This window comes from Tripterygium wilfordii, chromosome 12 (assembly GCF_013401445.1).
Source record: "Tripterygium wilfordii isolate XIE 37 chromosome 12, ASM1340144v1, whole genome shotgun sequence".
Taxonomy (NCBI): domain Eukaryota; kingdom Viridiplantae; phylum Streptophyta; class Magnoliopsida; order Celastrales; family Celastraceae; genus Tripterygium; species Tripterygium wilfordii.
The window spans coordinates 10,718,976-10,736,605 of record NC_052243.1 but is presented as its reverse complement, the minus strand read 5'-3'; the positions used below and the strand labels follow the sequence as shown (position 1 = coordinate 10,736,605).

General features: G+C 36.8%; 2 protein-coding genes across 3 annotated transcripts; both read left to right on the top strand.

Annotated features, from left to right (window-relative positions):
• The first annotated feature begins 715 nt into the window (after positions 1-715).
• Positions 716-4,239, top strand: LOC120010395. The gene is made up of 6 exons (XM_038861184.1): positions 716-1,130; positions 1,429-1,546; positions 1,682-1,893; positions 1,974-2,001; positions 2,515-2,623; positions 3,961-4,239. The coding sequence occupies exons 1-6, from the start codon at positions 864-866 to the stop codon at positions 4,031-4,033; spliced, it is 807 nt and encodes a 268-aa protein (XP_038717112.1). The 5' UTR covers positions 716-863; the 3' UTR covers positions 4,034-4,239.
• A 1,769-nt stretch (positions 4,240-6,008) lies between these two features.
• LOC120010394 lies at positions 6,009-14,804 on the top strand. Of its 2 annotated transcripts, none has more exons than XM_038861183.1 (17): positions 6,009-6,461; positions 6,716-6,859; positions 7,622-7,768; positions 7,903-8,202; positions 8,405-8,499; positions 9,198-9,282; positions 9,384-9,593; positions 10,287-10,346; positions 10,738-10,817; positions 10,985-11,304; positions 11,406-11,497; positions 11,584-11,710; positions 12,018-12,440; positions 12,516-13,126; positions 13,206-13,489; positions 13,883-14,050; positions 14,137-14,804. In XM_038861183.1, exons 1-17 carry the CDS (start codon positions 6,183-6,185, stop codon positions 14,264-14,266), a joined length of 3,555 nt encoding a protein of 1,184 aa, XP_038717111.1. In that variant the 5' UTR covers positions 6,009-6,182; the 3' UTR covers positions 14,267-14,804. The 2 variants fall into 2 exon arrangements, with proteins under 2 accessions (XP_038717111.1, XP_038717110.1); XM_038861182.1 differs by having other exon boundaries at positions 6,009-6,473.
• The last annotated feature ends 2,826 nt before the right edge of the window (positions 14,805-17,630 follow it).

The following is a 17,630-nucleotide window of genomic DNA, read 5'->3' as shown; positions in this document are numbered from 1 at the left end:
AAAAAAAGCCTAAATTTGCACTTGTAGCCCTAAAAAAAAATAAAGTCGGAAAGGACCAAAACTAATAATATTTTCACTTCTGTCAAAATAATCATAAGAAATACTAAGAAAAAAAGAAGTGGGAGGGAACATGCTTGACCAGAATTGCTGGCACACCCGAGTAACTATTTAGAGTGATAAAGATTGTGTATATCACTCTGATGATCATGATTCGAATCTCACTCTCAATTTCAAAAAAAGAAAAAACTAGAATTGCTAGACATGTATTAACCTACGTAACTCGATAATTTGGTTTATTTCCTGTTTTTAGTGTTTTCATTTTAGTTATTTATTTTCAGAGAATGTATTTATTTTTTGGTATTCTATTTTTAAGTGATTTCTTATTTTTTATGTTTTCAAAATAATAATCAAACGTATGTTAACGAAAAAGAGAAAACATATGAAAAAACAAATTTAATAAACATACATTTATTTTTTTTAATAGCAGAATAACAAATATTAGGGTGTTAAAAATTTGTAGAAATCAAAACGACTAATTAGTCGGTATTTTCAAAATTTCACTTAGAACTAACAAAATAATCGAAAATTCGAAATAATCATTGATTGATTGGTCCGTTAAATTTATGTAAATTTTTTTTTTATAAAAGGACTGTTTAAGCCCCTAATAAATATATTTTCATGATAGGCCCATTCCAGAAAAAGGCCCAATCCAATTTGTTCCAAAAGAAGCCGAGCGTGACGACCACTTCTCCTCCCCAATCTCTGATCTCCCCGCCTCTTCCCAATCTAATTCCAGTTTCCGACGCGCAAACGTAAACTCCAAGAACACAAAACGACACAAATTCACCAGCTCCGAAGAAATCATGGGAGGCCATGACGCTGTGGAGGTCGCCAAGACGGTTCTCGAGGTCGCCGACGTCGCATGGACAGCGATGGAGTGCTGTCACCACCTCCACCACCACGAGAACCATGAAGAAGGTGTCCAGGAAACGCACTGCGCCTCCGAAGAGCAAGAATTGGAGTCGCTCCGATCCGAAAATCGGCGTCTCCGGAACTTGCTCGAGCAGAACCTGAGGCTCCTGCAAAATTTATCCGAATCCCCCTGTTTGTTAAACGATTGCCCTCCCGATGTAAGCTCTTTACAAACATCCTTTCACTTATGTATATACGATCCTCAATTCTTGCTATCACAATGTTCTTTATCTGACCCGAATTCGATACATATGATATATTGTATAGCTGGGTCAATGGGATCATTCATCAAACTAAAGTGACCGTATTAATATCTTCATCATAATCAAAGCCTTAATTTCAATAGAGTAATATATTTAAATGATTTATGTTTTTATGCCTCTAGTTCTCGGTCGCCCGTTCTGGGTTTTCATATCTGGTTTGGAGTCAATGGTGGTAATTCGTTGGTTTTTACAGTTGTATGCACGTCTGGTGTCTACTGTGGATTCCAAACACTTCTTGTCTCGGCTTGAATCCCTCCAGAAGGCGCGAGGGACTGGAACCAGGATTGAATTCCCTTTCAAGGAGGCTACAGGTTCGTACATCAATTCCTGAGGTGCTTGAATTTTTTTAGTCACAAAGGCCTTTCATTGATTGTTTTAATGATGAAAAAGCTCTGCCAATGGTGTGAGTTCTTAACTGATATGTTGTTTTTGCTTTTGTTGAGCAGGAGATGATATGCACACAGCTGAAATTCTGGTTAATGTTGACCAGATAGAACCCAGTTGGTGGGTGTGGGTTACAGATGAAATGGTCCCAAGTAATGTCGAAGAATGGAGTGGAATCGATGATGAAACTTATGTGGTTGTTAGTGAGGAGCATGTGGTGGAAGGGGTTGCCCACTTCATGGCTAAATGCATTATCTCAAGCCCTAAAGCTAAGGTATTTGCCAATTTGAAATGTGTTGGTTATGTGTGTCTTTGTATGTTGTATCTCACTAGATTTGCTCTTTGGGATTGCAGACTATGAAACCTGAGGAGCTGCAGAAAAGTAAGTTTACTGTTGACTTCTTGATCATGAATATGAGGAATCTATCAAATCTTCTTTCTGTAGATTTTCATTTTTCTCAGTAGTCAGAGATTGTTAGGTAGCTGGGAACATTTTATGGTCTTACGCTTTTAATCCAAAGGCCTTCTGTTGCAGTTTAGTTTCTATTGTGAATTTGTGATTAGGTGTATGTGCATACTAATAACTCACCATGATGCAAAAAAAGCTTGGATACAATATTTGTACAAATAAATGGATATATTGTCAACAATTTGATGATACTTTTCACAGATGGAAATAAGTTATTGTTGTTTCTGAGCTAAATGACCGACTCAAGTAGACATCCCATATGTGAGCTTTAAGCGTATAACATTTGGCATCATCCTCTTCGTTCATTAATGATGACTAAATTTCTCCAGCAGGCAGCAACTGTGAAGTGTGAACTAGGGTTGTCCCCAGAGCTTTAAGTAATAACATTATCTTATGTTTCCTATTTCATTGAATTTTGATTTGCAGTTTTGGCAAAAGCTTTGGGTGGTGTGAGTAAATTGGAGAAGATAGTAGGTGTTTGGCATGCTGGGAAGATGTTTTATGCTCTGTCCACTTGGGGACTTGCAATTCTAGGGTGAGTATTAGCCTGTTTTCTTACTGTTGTTTTTCTGTATTCTTAAAATTGCCATCAGCCATCTGCTGCTGCCTTCCAAGCCCTAAAGATTATGCCAAGTTTTTTTTCCCTCCCTTCTCTCATTTAAAATATATGTACTGTGTGTTTTATCATTTATGCTGATTCTGGAGGTGATGTTTAGACATTCTACATATTGGGAGTATAAATATAAACTTAGCTGACTAATGGCTAGAAAAATAGTGATGACAATGATAAAGAACCACATTAGACATATTGATGGAGTTCTAAATAATTTGTGTCATGTGGATCTCTTGAACTCCTGACAATTTACTTGAAACCTCAAGATGGATACTCCATTAGATGATTAATTGCAAGTGGAGTCCTGTGTTCGCAGTTTAGAATTGTGCACTGTGTTTTCTGCTGTTTTAAGTATTTATGTCCTGTCTGTAGGATTTGATGCAGGAGGCATTCAAGTAATATATGCTATGGTGTTTTTATTTTGAAGAATCTAGAATATTAGAGATTTAAACAAAAGGTGGAAGGAATTTTATGAAGTGGGCACCAATTAGGGTTTGCAAGTATAGAAAAGGTAATTCGGATGAGATTAGAATGCTAATCAGTGGCTGAATTGGAAGGATAGTCTTCATGGAATTTGCTGGCTGATAAACAATAATTTATACTTTATTGAATTGTGATGCCACATGAGCAAATCTAATTGGTAATATTGGGAAACAGAGAAGAACTTTTCAAGCTTTCAGACTGCATTAAGAGAAGCCTTACAAGTTTATTTATTGGGGGCTCGTAGACCTATTAGATTTTGTGGAACTAGTCGTTTGCTTCACAAGTTTTTGGGTTGAATATAACTTAGAGAACATATTTTGCACAATTTACAGCCTTTGTGTATCTTTGAGTTTGTGCTTGCCTTCTCCCTATATTATGGAGCTGAAAAAAATTGGTTCCCTTGGTCTATATCGAGAGGATGTGCTTATTAATTGTATCACAGTCAACAATTGGTCCCTGGATCCTTCTCTACTTGTACTGACCAAGCTCAACAGCAAATAATATGCTGGTAATCTGCTATATTAGTTAGTCTTTTATCAAGATATTACTGATGTAGGCTCATAATCACAAGAACTAAATATTTCCTTGAAAAATGTGGAAAGCTTTTGCCTTAAGCTTTAGTCTGTAGGTTTGGATTTCAAAACTTTTGGGTTAGGTAAAAGTTGGAATGTTATGAGTGATTACTATATGTACGGTGCATGTTTGTTCTTCTGTTTCCTCGTTCATGTCTGTCTTCCATATGGTTCTTTTCTGATGTGAGATTACTCGGTTTGTAGGAGTCGTGCTGCAGTGAAAATTGCTGCAAAGGGCATCCATGCAACTAGCAAAGTTGTTCTAAAAGCTCTATGAAGATGGATATTCCCTGCAATTAAAGGGAAATTGTAAGTACTATATCAATGCTTGGGATGTTATGGTGAATTGTGTTTGTGGTCAAAACATAACCTCGTGCCTTTACTTGTCTGTCAAATTTCAGCTAATGTAAATATTGTAAATAACACTCTTTGTATTTACTGCTCCATTGAATTGGATATTCTGTGTCCTTGCCGACTGCTCAACACAACCATGTTCTTACTCGCCCAAGTTGAGTAAATGCTTCGTGCTTATGCAAAAATTGGCTAGGTTCAGTCTTTTTCATGCACCAAGTACCACACAAGCTGTAACTTGGAGACAGGTATCTTAAAGGATCTGGATCTCATCTCCATGCTTCAATCTGTTGGGCATGTGAACCATTTTGACCCTTAGTCATGGGAATTTTCTGAGAACTATGGACGAGACATAGATGTTGCCAAAACACTTGTAGTTTCTTCTTATCTTTGAATCCCAACTAGATTATTTGAAAAGAAGCATGAATTTCTCTAGAGCCTCAGCGGCTCAGCTAGACTGGATAAGGGAAGCCAATACGACAGTCCAGCAGCAGCTTGCACAAAGTCGAACGAGGAGGAGATTACGAAGCTGGCACACAGACATAGTACAAGTGTGGTTTAAGTTGAGATGATGAACTTGAACGCGGTAACTCTTAGCGCAAATGGGAAGTCGCGAGTTCAAGTTACTTGGGTGTCTAACTGATTGCCCTAAATCCAATTTCAACCAATTGATGATTTAGATGATCTAGCAAGCTAATGTTGTGAGGGAATGATGTCGCGGAAGCACTTAAAACAAGTTTGATACCAAGGCAAGCTAAGTGAACAGATTTGAGCTAGCATGCAAGATAGATTGACTAAATGCAATACTCATCCTATATATCCACATTTAAATCAACCAAATATGATATCTAGTGTGTATATGTCACTTAGGCTAACCAAAATGTCAATTTCACAATACAGAAGTGATAGGGATCCCAATAAAAAATATCACAGTCATCCCAGTAGTGGATGTGTCACTCTCTTATTCAATTACAAGGTTTTGTGGGCCTTCATATTTACATCAATCAAGAGACAATATCCATTATTGAGATAACTGAGATGATTTTTACTGGGATCGCTAACATTTTTTTTTCACAATATAGTGTAATTTTTACAAGATAACAAGAATGCTCAATATGCACGGGTTCAACTAGGCTCAACTTAAGGCAATCAAAATAGAATACAAGTGAGATCAAATATGGATAGCAATGCAAAGTATTCAATCAAATGGTGAATTTCAACATACCAATCCGATTTCACAAAGATCACACCAAGTACACCGCCAAGCTAGGGATAAGCAATATACCTAGTCACCCTAGAACAAGTATATGCCAAGATATATCAACAAAAACAGATTTTCGCACTCTAAAATCTTCATAAACCCTTCTCCTACATCCATTATCTAGGTTCACCAGCCTATAACTTTCAAACAATCCACTAAGGTGTGGTTTTGCCAAAAGCTCCACAAAACTCACCCTTATACCAAGGGTTTCAAGAACTCCCTTCAACTCAAACCCAAAAGGTTCAACGTACTAACGAAGAGATATTTTGACAAAGTTTAGCTTATACTAATACCCTACACTTGATGTACAATATTTTTTTAAAAAAAATGTTAGAGACCCCCAATTTATGACTTATATCTTTATTCCCTATTAAACGTTTTCTTTTTTCTTTGGAAAAGGGTTTTTACACCTAATGCTATCCTACAAATTTTTACAAAATCAAAACCAAAGAATAAACATCGGATTAACACCGAAAAACAACGAGATGCATACAACACATCTATCCCCTATCCAAAGTTTGAATGTTAATAGGATGTAAAATAGGGTCATAAATTGGGTTGGTACCATTGCTCTATTTAATTTTTTTTTTTTGCTCCAATGAAAGCAATAAGGGAAAGGGATTAATTCGGACGCGGGAACCGAATTTCCGTTCCCTCCGTTTGCCTTTTTTTTTTCTCCGCTCTCTATTTGGATTCTTTCTCCCTCTAGATCACGCCTTTAACTGCTTTCATCAAGTACTGAAATCTCCAAACTGCCCCCAAAACCTAGAATTCCCAATCGCAATCCTAATCCTAAATCAATTGCTTCAACTATATGGAGGAATCAGCTGATAGAGGGGAGCTACCGATCATGGAGAATGCTAGGGGAGAGCTCCGGCAGCCGGAACGGAGGAATGTTCGCCGGAGATTGGTGCAGTCCACGCTGTTTCCGCACAAACCTCAGGAAACTGAAGTAATTGACGACCAGAAAGCGGACAAGGATTGTAATGCCGACGAGGAGGGTGGCGAAGACTATGATTGTACTGAGAGTCAAGGCAAGAAGAAGAAGAAACGCAAGGGAAAGACAACAACTCCAACGAAAGCGTCTAAGAAGGTGAGTACACAAGTAATTTCATAACTATGTGCGCTTATGTCTGTTTGTGAATATTTATTTGGCTCGACTTTTATCAAATTTATATCATGGTAAGGGAATTCTTGCTGTGTGTATAAATTTGTACTAGTGGAGCGTCCTCTTGTTTTGATTTGATTGATCTCAATTTGGATAATGAGAAAAATTGACAATAGAGAACTATCTTAATTCATTCTTAAGTGCTTTTTTTTTTTTAATTTCTATAAAATAATGAACAGCCAAAGGAGAAGAGTCTGGCAGATACTACCCCTAAAAAGCATGCGAAGAGTAATGGGAAAGTATTGGCTACTCTGATAGAGATTGAAGATGGGTCGCCACCACCTATGCCTAACCTGAGGTTAGAAGCAAAGATGACAGCTGAGGTCAGTAACAATAATTTTTTGTTTTTCTTCATGTTTGTTGGTGGTGTTTTTCCTTGTAAAATTGGATCGGTGGATCCTCTTGTTAAGCATTTATAGAGGAGTAGATTATCAGTTGATTAAATGCTCTCTCCCATCACCAACCCAAGCTACTCATGCTTTGTTGTGTTAATTAATAAGTATCAATTGACGAAATTTAGTAGCCATTGCTAACTATATTGCCTGCCTTTCTTTACTTTCTGTTTTCTGTCGTCGGGAGATCCTATTCCATAACCTATACATAAAAAATTCATCAGAACTCTTAAAACACGGACACACACACAGGAGAGCCAAAAGTTACTGTCCATTGAACTGTTCAATGTACCTCTAATAGCTTCATTGTAGGTCCTTTACCCACTTAGTTTTCCCCTACATTATATAGCAATAAAAAAACCTAAATGGCCAACAAGTTTCTAAATTTTACACAAAAGCAATCTTACAAAACTCCATTCATGTACACTTTACTCTGTCTTTGATTATTGAGCAGTACTAGTCCCTAATTCAGGTTTGTCTTAAGTCACAAGTAATGATGTATTGAAGTAAGTTTTCAATTTTTTACAGGATGTATTAGATGGTGAAAAAAAGAAAGCGAATGAAACAGTGGACACAAAATTGTGATGCATCTAAATATATATATTTGGCTTACAACCCTGGGTTTCGTTTACTTTGTTATTGGGCAATATGATATATGGTCTATAACTTTGTCATTTTTGTTTATTGCTATAGGAAAATTCAAGAATGTTTTCTGGAAGACAAATACACCCATTTTTCTCATCATGGAAGGCGGGGAAAAGATGTGAAGAGACTAATAAAGCAGAGAGAAAAGATAATAGGCTCACTATTGGTCCTATCCATGTGTTTGATAAGGTTCAGGTAAGTGTCATTGCCTTGGATATATGTGCATTCCATATGACACCTTAAAAGTAGTTTCGAGTCATGTTAGTTGCATTTAGTTTTATTTGATGTTTATTTATAATGTCACTGCTATTGGCTCAATACTGCTATAGGGTGATGATGTGTCATTTGATTGGAGAAATTGGTCATTTTGTGAGAAATGCTCTACAAGTACCACATATGATCGAAATGGCGAATCCCCATCAATTTTGGAAGCCTCCGTTGATGCGTTACCAATTGATCAACTTTCCACTTTTGCTCTTCATGCTGGTGCTTCACCTCTTCGAGATAAGGCTTCTTTAGATCAGTGTCTTATTCAACTAGATGGCATGCGTGAGACAACACCAACAATCTCCACCATGTCAGCTAATGAGCATGTGGGATGCTGTTCGTTTGTAAAGGGCACAGAAATGGTCTATATCAACTTTTAATCCGATCATATTATAATTTCTTTTTTTCCCCTCTTTCAATTTTAACTGGCCGCTGCATCTGGAAACAAAATTTGTTTTCTTTGTTTCAAATTTAATTCAAAAAAAATTGTTTGATTTTCTTGTGAAATTCTAATGAGTTTCGTGGATATTGATTATTGAATCATATTACTTGTTCCATTTGCAGGACTGCACGGCACATAAAGTTGATATCTTTTCCTCCTCGCATGCTGATGGTGTTAAAAAATCAGACGCCAGGATAAGCAAATATTTTCAGGAAAGGTTGGTTTTTGTATCTATTGTATCAATTGTGATTATATGCTCACTTTTTTTTGCTATCAATGTCTTGGGTGTAAATCATCAACTATAGTTTTTATCTTATTTTCCAAATCAGCCCGCGTTGTAGTACGGGAAGGTTACATCTTCCTAATGCTCCCTAATATTATATGAGGCTATACCGAGGAATTGGACTATCTAATCTTCCATTACTGAACATGCTTTCCCTTGTACAAAGGACTAGTTCCACATTAACCACCTAGATTCAAGTTACATAAATCCACCATTGGCAAAATGCTTCTTCTGATTCCAAGGCTTAATTTGTTATTTTTATTTTTTGCATTGGCATGTGATAACTGTTTTTCGCTGGTAATGCCTTAAGTATTAATATTATAAAGATAATCATACAAAGGGGGAGGCACGTGCACACACACACCACATATGTATATATAGATACATAGATACTTATATAATCATATATGGTTCCTCAATTTACGATTTTGTGCTTAGACTGATGTGCACGACGTTCATGGCCTGTGTTCTCTTATCTTGTTGCAAATGTGACAGATTCTCTATATATTTGTCTTCCTGCAGCTTTTACATCAAAGTTGCGCCCTTATTGTTTCACAATGCATTATATATTTTTGAATTTGAAATCATTGTATGTGGAAATTTATGCTTTTATTATATTAATGCATGTGCAGGATGATGTCATACTACATCGGCTCTTCTCTTCAACTTGATGGCCGCATATGGGCAGATAAATATCAACCAAAAAGGGCCATTGAGGTCAGACATTGAGAAAAGTTTCTGCATATCAATATATCATTCATTCTTTGTTTGTTGTGTACATTTCTTCTTTAACGCTTTTGCTGTCCACATTCCTGAAGGTATGCGGTAATGAGGAATCGGTTAAGTTTTTGAGTGAGTGGCTACGTCTTTGGCGTGAAAGAGATCATAAACCAAGCAAGAACTCCATTGGCGGTGATGAAAGCAACATTGAAGATACTTACGATGAATGGTATCCAAGTGACACTGACTCAGGGAACATCGATGGACCCAGGCTGAAGAATCTCCTCTTAGTCACTGGACCAGTGGGGGTATACATAGATTTAATGTCTCTAAATTGTGCAACTTGTTTGCTCGTTGAAGACTGAAATTCATGATTACAGCATGCCGTCTTACAATATGATAATTCAAATGGTTTATACTCTAAATTTTTTTAACATGCCCGTGGACTCTCATCACTTGAAGCAATAGATTGCATGGATTATCTCATTTAAGGGAAAACGTGCAAGTGCAATTTACTTTGCATTTATTCTCATTTCCTTTTTCCTAACTTTTTGATCTTTCAACCCTCATTTCTCCTCCTTACTAAAACCACGAAGCCCAATCAAAGAAATAAACTATCTATGGGGGAAGTTTTAGGATTGTAGGATGTTGTTTTCACTGAATTTACATTGATGTTAGTTTTAGTTTATTTTGAATTTGTTTCTCATATTGTTATTGTGGGATGAGGCAATGGGAGTTTACCAGAGAAAGTGAAGTAAAGGAGAATAATGCAGAAGTTCTGTATTTTTTGTTCACTTAGTTTAGACTTGGGACCGATGTTGTATCACGTCCTAATGCTTCAACACTTGATTAGAAAAGTAAAAAATATAACGACCACATTCCAATATCATTGAAATTCTGGGACCAAAATGTGGCTTGTCCTTGATATTTTTTATCTCGTTATATTTTCAGTGCAATGCCTGGGTTATTTTGTTGGTTAAAATGTATGACCTTTGTTGCAGAGTGGGAAGTCTGCAGCCATCTATGCTTGTGCTATGGAGCAAGGTTTCAAAATTTTTGAGGTGCAGTTAAATTCTATCATGATGAACTTATATTTTGTTCCACTAATAGGAGCTTTGATTCATTCTGCACATCCTAACCTGAAAAGGGTGCACTGTTAAAGTAAAAGGATAAACCATGGAAAAGTCTCCGAGGTTCGACCCTGGCTACAATAGGATTATACAGCAGTTTGACAGCGAGACTGTGCAACTAGAAAGCCATACTTTTTTTTCTTTTTCCTTTTGACTTTAGTGTTCTGTACTGTGGTCATCTTTGTTGTTAATATTGTTATTTAATAAATAACCCATCCTTCCCAACTGTTCATGGGTTGTGTTAGGTTATATTTAATTTTGATGACTCCCAGTATAGTTCTATCTAAATGTTATATTAGTAACGTTAAATTTATTGTTGTAGGCTAATGTGTCTGATTGTCGAAATGGAGCGGCTGTCAAACAAAGATTTGGAGAGGTTTTAGAGTCACATTCTCTCAACTGGTTTGTCCTTTTGCTTCTGACTTTGATGTGCTTGCGTCTACGCCTTTTTTTCCTTTCCCTTTTTTTTGGCAGGTGGGGGAGGGGGTTCATTCTTCATTGACTAATCAAAATGCTATAGTATAGTAGAATATTTCGTTATCCCACATTATACAGTATGTCCCTTGCAGGTCAAAGGAAAACCCTGTGGATTCACGGAATGAACTCAATGTGAAGTCTTGCCCATCTACACCAAATGGTAAACCAATGCTGGTAACTAACGAGGTCATAGAATTAGATACATTAGATGAGGAGGGTAGTAATGGAATATTTAGAAGACCTACAAAATTTGCTTTGAAGGAGACTGGAACTACATGTGCTCGGGATCAACTTAGACCTTTGATTCTCTTTGAGGATGTTGATATAGTTTTTCCTGAAGATCGAGGTTTTATTGCTGCAATACAATATATTGCTGAAAGAGCAAAGGGACCTGTGATCTTGACCAGCAATTGTAAGACAGCTTATTTGTTAAACCACTGCCAGTTTCAGATGGCATGATCGTGCATTTTTGTTCTTATCCATGTTACTAACTATTACTATGGTAATGTGCAGCTAAAAATCCTATCCTGCCAGACACTTTGGACAGGATTGAAGTGTGCTTTGCATTGCCATCATCAAAGGAGCTATTTTGCCATATTTACAAGGTATGTGCAGTGCGCCCCCTTTTTTATTCCACTTTTTAAAATTAAAATCTGCATTTGGTTGAATTCATTATATTATTGCTATGTAGGTCTGTGCTGTAGAAAAAGCTGACATTCAATCTTGGTCGATAGAGAGACTAATTAGATTTTGCGAGGGGGATATTCGGAAAACAATTATGCATCTCCAGTTCTGGTGCCAGGGCATAAATTTTCCAGGTTGATGGCACAACAAATGCATTCGTCTAGGCATATTTATTACTGTTGCATGTATATATATACAATTCTGAATTGGATTGTAGGCATCATTTGTTCCTATTGTATACCAATTTATCACTTTTTTCCTGTTTTTTAATAGTTGTGATAGGGCTGTTTTACTGACAACATGACTTGTATGAAAGCTCCCTTGAGCAACTACGATTAATTTTTTTCTTTCTGAAATGGATGCTTAGCACATTAGCAATGATCAGAATATCTGTGCATGCACTATATCTTTTGTTTCAACTTCTTCTCTTTCAATGTCCAGGTAGAGAAGTGCTGGGATCCCGTCCTCTGCCAATTGATCATGAGGCCGCCCACCAAATGCTACCAAAGATACTCCCCTGGGAGTTACCATCTCAGTTATCTGAGCTGGTTGAAAAGGAGATCTCTAAGTCATTATCTATAATGGAAGATGATTCCACCTTCGCAGATGTCATTGAGGAGGAATTTAATAATAAAGCAGTGCAGGATAATCCAGAGAGGCATGTTGATGGAATGGACTGTATGGAGGCCAAAAAGGAAGCGATGTTAAGCTGGAATGGTTTTTTTCACAATTGCGACGACTTTGCAGGTCGTCTGCATTCTCCATGCAAAATTTCCAATTCCCCAGGCACTCCAGTTTCGTTTTGTCAGAGAAAAGGTGGGAAAAGGCTGAACGTCGTAATGTCTTCTGATTCTGAAGATGATGGTAGACTTCTCTCTCATTTTTTAAAGATGCAAAATGCTTAATCCCATAAACTGATATGCAATTTGGTTGAGACAGGAAAACTCAAGGAAAATCATAATCAATGCTTAGATTTGCACTTTGACGACACATGCAAATCAGTTGATATATCAATTGTGCCAGAATCAACAGTTGTACCTGAGACGGAAGTTGGCAATGGAACAGAGCTGTTATCTAAAACCGTGTTTGGTGATCAAGATGCTGATACTTTTGAAGAAGTTTCTATGAACATTGAGTCAAAACAAAACCCCTTTTCAGTTGAAGCTGACATTCTTGAAAAATCTGTATCCATCTTCAATTCATATTCAGATATGTTAACCTGTGATGTAATTGTAGCATCATCATGTGAAGAGGATTTGGAAGATTCTTTGAATGAACATGAAGAGGATGCTACAAGAGAATATCAACCGATGGATGAGTGTAGTCGCATGGCTTTCAGTAGAAAACCCAACCCCACAGTAAAACATAGATCCAGTTGGGCGACTTCTTCAGTGCAGAAGTCATGGGATAGAATTCGTAACCACCAAATAGAGCTAAGTCATTGCATTGCATCAGAGCGTACAGATGCTTGTCAAATTACAAAACTTGCTAATCGCGTGACCAATATGATTTCAGAAGCTGATATTTTGCTTTCCAAATGTCGATCACTCGTGAGTAATATGCTATTAAAGTCCATGCTTTCCTGTATTGTGCCTGTGCAGTCCTTGTTATAATTTGATGCTTCTGCAGGATTTATTGGAACTGTCGAGTATAATCCTTCCTGAGACCTCAGATGCATTCAGCTGGTGTGATGAGCAGTCGCAGATGACTTCTACAATTTTGCAACATGGACTTTGTTATTATGCTAAACAAAATGCCGCTGTAGGGATGACCATGGGTTCTGAGAGCATGGTGAATTTAGCACCGGAGGTGCCTTCCACAGCAAATACGTCAGGTAACTTAATCCAACAGCCAACTGAAACTGGAAGGATTATGGAGGGCGGGCTGCAAAAAGTTGATGAGTTGTTAAACAGGTACAAGCCACAATTCCTTTGTCATGACTCATGACCATGCTTTATATTCGCAGTTACATGCACTGAAGACATGATCTATCACTATTAACTTGCTCCTGGTCTTGATATGTGGGAAATTGGGAATGACTATTAGAATATTCTGTTTTCAATGGAAAACTTTTCAGTTTTCACGCCATTCTATAAAACATTAGTGACGTACTAGTTAATAAGCATTTGACTGAGCTCGCATTCGTGCAATGAATTATTCTTGTATTATAAGTATGCCTTTGATAAATGTAGATTTTGAATGCATGCTCTCCTGATTTATGACCTATTATGCTATGTTTTGAATATAGGAGCTCAGCTGCTTGTTGTTTACTCATTTTATCATGACACTACTTTTGTGTGATGCAGCGACAAGAAGTCATGTCTCTTTGATATAATTCAGTCAATAGTTCCTTCAAGATTGTATCTTGCCTTGAAATGTGAGGCCTTCCATGATTATCTTTCTTCTTTGGCCCACATTTCAAGAACAGAAGTTTCTCATCTATCGAAAAGCATTGGCAAGACAAAAAGACGAAGGTTGTTGCTCGTTTTGTTCTAGTAGCTTTTGCTTTATTCATGGCAATTCCTTAATATGTCTAAGATTTAAGACCCATCTAATGCAGGACACGAAGTGCAAGACATTATCTGAGTACAGGTGCACTTATGCTTTCTGCAGAAGAAATTTCGTTGCTTGGCGAACATAAATTATGTGGGAAGATTTCATCCCAGTCAACAGATACTGATATCAGATAAAGCTGTAGACCTTTCGATTAAAGATAGAGAAGACTAACAGGGAAGTGGAATAGAGGAACCATTTCAAAGTTCAAACCGAACATGAAGATTCCATGGTCGTTGCTTCATTTGTTCACATACTCCACGCAAAGCTTACATGGAAAAAGAGGATGCCAATGGCATGGATTCAAAGCCAGGTTTTCCTATTACTATTGATAGTTGCTTCAATTGTTTCTCAATTACCGTTGGCACCCTAGGTTGCCTTTATTCCTAGATTAGGTTCCTTTTTCCTTTTCCTTGACCTAATTCTGTAATTGCTTCAAACGCCATTGGCTAATTCTGTAAAGTTCATACCAGATTTTGGTATGACACACGGTATAGGAATCCAGAATTCTTTAATTTAAGTATATAGTGTCTAAATAGGTTTCCTGGCTGTTCAATAAGCTACAGTTTAACTGAATGGTAGTTGAAATATTTTCATGTTGTAAAGAGTCATTGGAAACTCTAAATCTTCTCTCCTCATGGTTACTGAATTATATACTTGTGCCTCCCTTGCTTCTCTTTTTCTTGATATTCTAATTTCAATGCAATTTTTATTAAGTTAATACGTATAAAAGATGTTGGTGAATAAAAAATATCATGCCTAGTTTGCATGACATGTGGCACAAAGGGAGGGAATATCAGAGTTTCCTAGAGAGGAGTCAACTTAGGAACTCAAAGGGAATACCAGAGTTTCCTAGAGAGGGGTCAAGCTAGTAACTCAAGCAAAGGAAAGGGCACCCAGGGTTTCCTAGAGAGGGGTCAACCTAGGAAGTCAAGCAAAGGAAAGGGGAATGGCAGGGAAAGATATGAATCCGGACAGTCATGTAATCCCAGCAAGCAAAGTAAAGGGGAATGGTAGGTAAACACATGAATCCGGATAGTCATGTAATCCCAACAACTATGCATACTTGTTCATAAATACCGTAATGAAAGGAACATAGGAGTTTTCCGCTAGGTATTTGACCAAATAGGATCGTCCAGTTCCTATAGAACCTATCACTAAAATAGCCCTAGAGGGGGTAGAGCTAAGCGGAGTGAAAAGGGTTTTCCATGAGATGGGAAATGAAAACTATTAGCCCCACAATAGATTTGTGAATAAGTGATTGTTTGATAATGAGCAAGGAATAGCCGTCTTTCTACTAAACAGGAAGTATCGTAAGTAAATTGCTCCCGGTTGTTCAATCATTTGATAACCAGAGTCATTCTTTGATAAATGATGACTATGGGTCAGACTCAATAGAATTTGATCTATCCTTTTTTCTGTCATTAAGGTGGAGAACTGAACCAAGAATTCTCTTTCTTTATCATCAATCGAATCGATGTTCGTGACCAAGGGTTCGATTTTATCATCAATCCAATCACCTTAAGGAAAGGGGAATGGTAGGGAAACACATCAATCCGGATAGTCATGTAATCCCAACAACTATGCATGATATGAGGAAGCAGGTACTTAGACACAACCCAAGGAGTTGTCACACCAGAAAGACTTATATCGTAACAATTTCAACGACAAATCAAATCAACATCTTATCTTAACATATCTAACAATCGGAGATCAAATTTACATCTTATGTTAACAGACCTAAAAGGAATATGATAATCCAACAAATGACCAAGAGCGCCTATAAAAGGCAATATTAACTTTAGACGAGATACGCATTTTTGTTCTACAACTTAATTCACTCTCTAAGAAAAATTATGACTTGAGCATTAGAGTGTTCTCAGGCCACGAAAGACCTCCCTCCTTAGTTCTTGCATGTATTGAAGTTCGCCATCCACGTCACAGCTTGGACCTTCGTCATCCACATCACAGCTTGGACCTTCAAGTGCTAACGTATAGGTCGTGCAGATTTTTGCATCGGAAAAAAAAAGAAAAAAAGAATAGAAGCCAAGCTACATATTTATATAAAAAAAATTTCATAGTTTTTAAATAAATGATTTGTATACATATATGGTTAAAACGTCGTGATCCTTCAAACATCATAGTATAGGATGCAAGGACAATAATTCAAATATATCATTTCCCTTGAAATGGCTTGCCATGGGAATTGAACCACAGGCCTTCTTGTACCAATCCCTTATTGCTACTGAATCTCCATTTTCACTTTATATCGAAACCTTCATTTTTTTTATGTCAATGGAGCTCTCTTGCATGAACATATCCCTGCTCTGTGCACTCTTCCTCAGTTTTACTTGCATCTTCTCTTTTGAAACTTGCAACTTCCCAGCCATCTTTAACTTCGGCGACTCAAATTCCGACACCGGGAAGTTGCAGATATGGTCCCGGTGTCGGAATTTGAGTCGCCGAAGTTAAAGATGGCCGGGAAGTTGCAAATTTCAAAAGAAAAGATGGGACTCCAGAGATCTAAGGCCCCGGTGTCCGAGTTGGAGTCACCGAAGTCAAATATGGCGGGGAAGTTGCAAGTTTCAAAAGAGAAGATCATGCAAGTAAAACTGAGGAAGAGTGCACCGATTAGGGATACGTTCATGCAAGAGAGCTCCATCGACATATATTGGAACTGGAAAATGAAAATCAAGGTTTCCATATAAAGTAAAAATGGAGATTCAGTAGTAATAAATGACTAGTTGCATGCTCACGCTTCGCGCGACACATAATTAATTTAAAAAATAAATATTTTTGATAATTTTTCGATACTTTATTACCATAATGAATAACAAAGCCTGAATTATAGAAATGAAAATAATTATGAGATGAACAAATAACTACAATACATTTTTCTCAATATGTTAATAAATAATTTTCTAAGAATGAGCGGAAAATTTGATGCATAAAGAAAAAATATGCTCAGAGTTTAACAATTATTTTTTACGTTGGTTTTTTTAACAAAGTTGTAAAATAACTAAAAACATCTCATAAATTATAAATTCTATAGAAAATATAGCGCACCTTCTTTATCTCCTAATTTTTACATCTCATTTATTATTGCTTTTTATGTCAGCAAGCCACAATTTTTCATACTATGTCAATAAGCATATATAATATATAATTTGTTGTACTATGTATCTCACATTTGATTAAATTCTTCATTTCTATGATCATCCACTAGGGGATTATCTTATACGGGATCATTGGGATCATCCTCTATGAAATCTTCTAAGAATGCATCCTAAACTGGATCTTTTCCATCATCATTGGTTGTTGTTTGACAACTAATTCCATGATTTGTAGGGACATATCGTTAGGAATTTTGTTGAAATTGTTCATTTTTCCCATGAAGTTTTTGTAGTATGTCTTAGAACTTTATTGTGATATTATATGTTTTTGTGTGTTATTTTAAATTTATATTGTGAATATGTTTCATTTAAGCTTTTATCTTTTTGT

Coding starts and splice junctions, on each gene's coding strand:
- LOC120010394 (XM_038861182.1), top strand. CDS start 6,183: ATGGAGGAATCAGCTGATAGAGGGGAGCTACCGATCATGGAGAATGCT. Junction 6,474..6,715: donor CTAAGAAGGTGAGTACACAA/GTAATTTCATAA, acceptor AATAATGAACAG/CCAAAGGAGAAGAGTCTGGC. Junction 9,283..9,383: donor AACCAAAAAGGGCCATTGAG/GTCAGACATTGA, acceptor ACATTCCTGAAG/GTATGCGGTAATGAGGAATC.
- LOC120010395 (XM_038861184.1), top strand. CDS start 864: ATGGGAGGCCATGACGCTGTGGAGGTCGCCAAGACGGTTCTCGAGGTC. Junction 2,002..2,514: donor ACCTGAGGAGCTGCAGAAAA/GTAAGTTTACTG, acceptor TTTGATTTGCAG/TTTTGGCAAAAGCTTTGGGT. Junction 2,624..3,960: donor TGGGGACTTGCAATTCTAGG/GTGAGTATTAGC, acceptor CTCGGTTTGTAG/GAGTCGTGCTGCAGTGAAAA.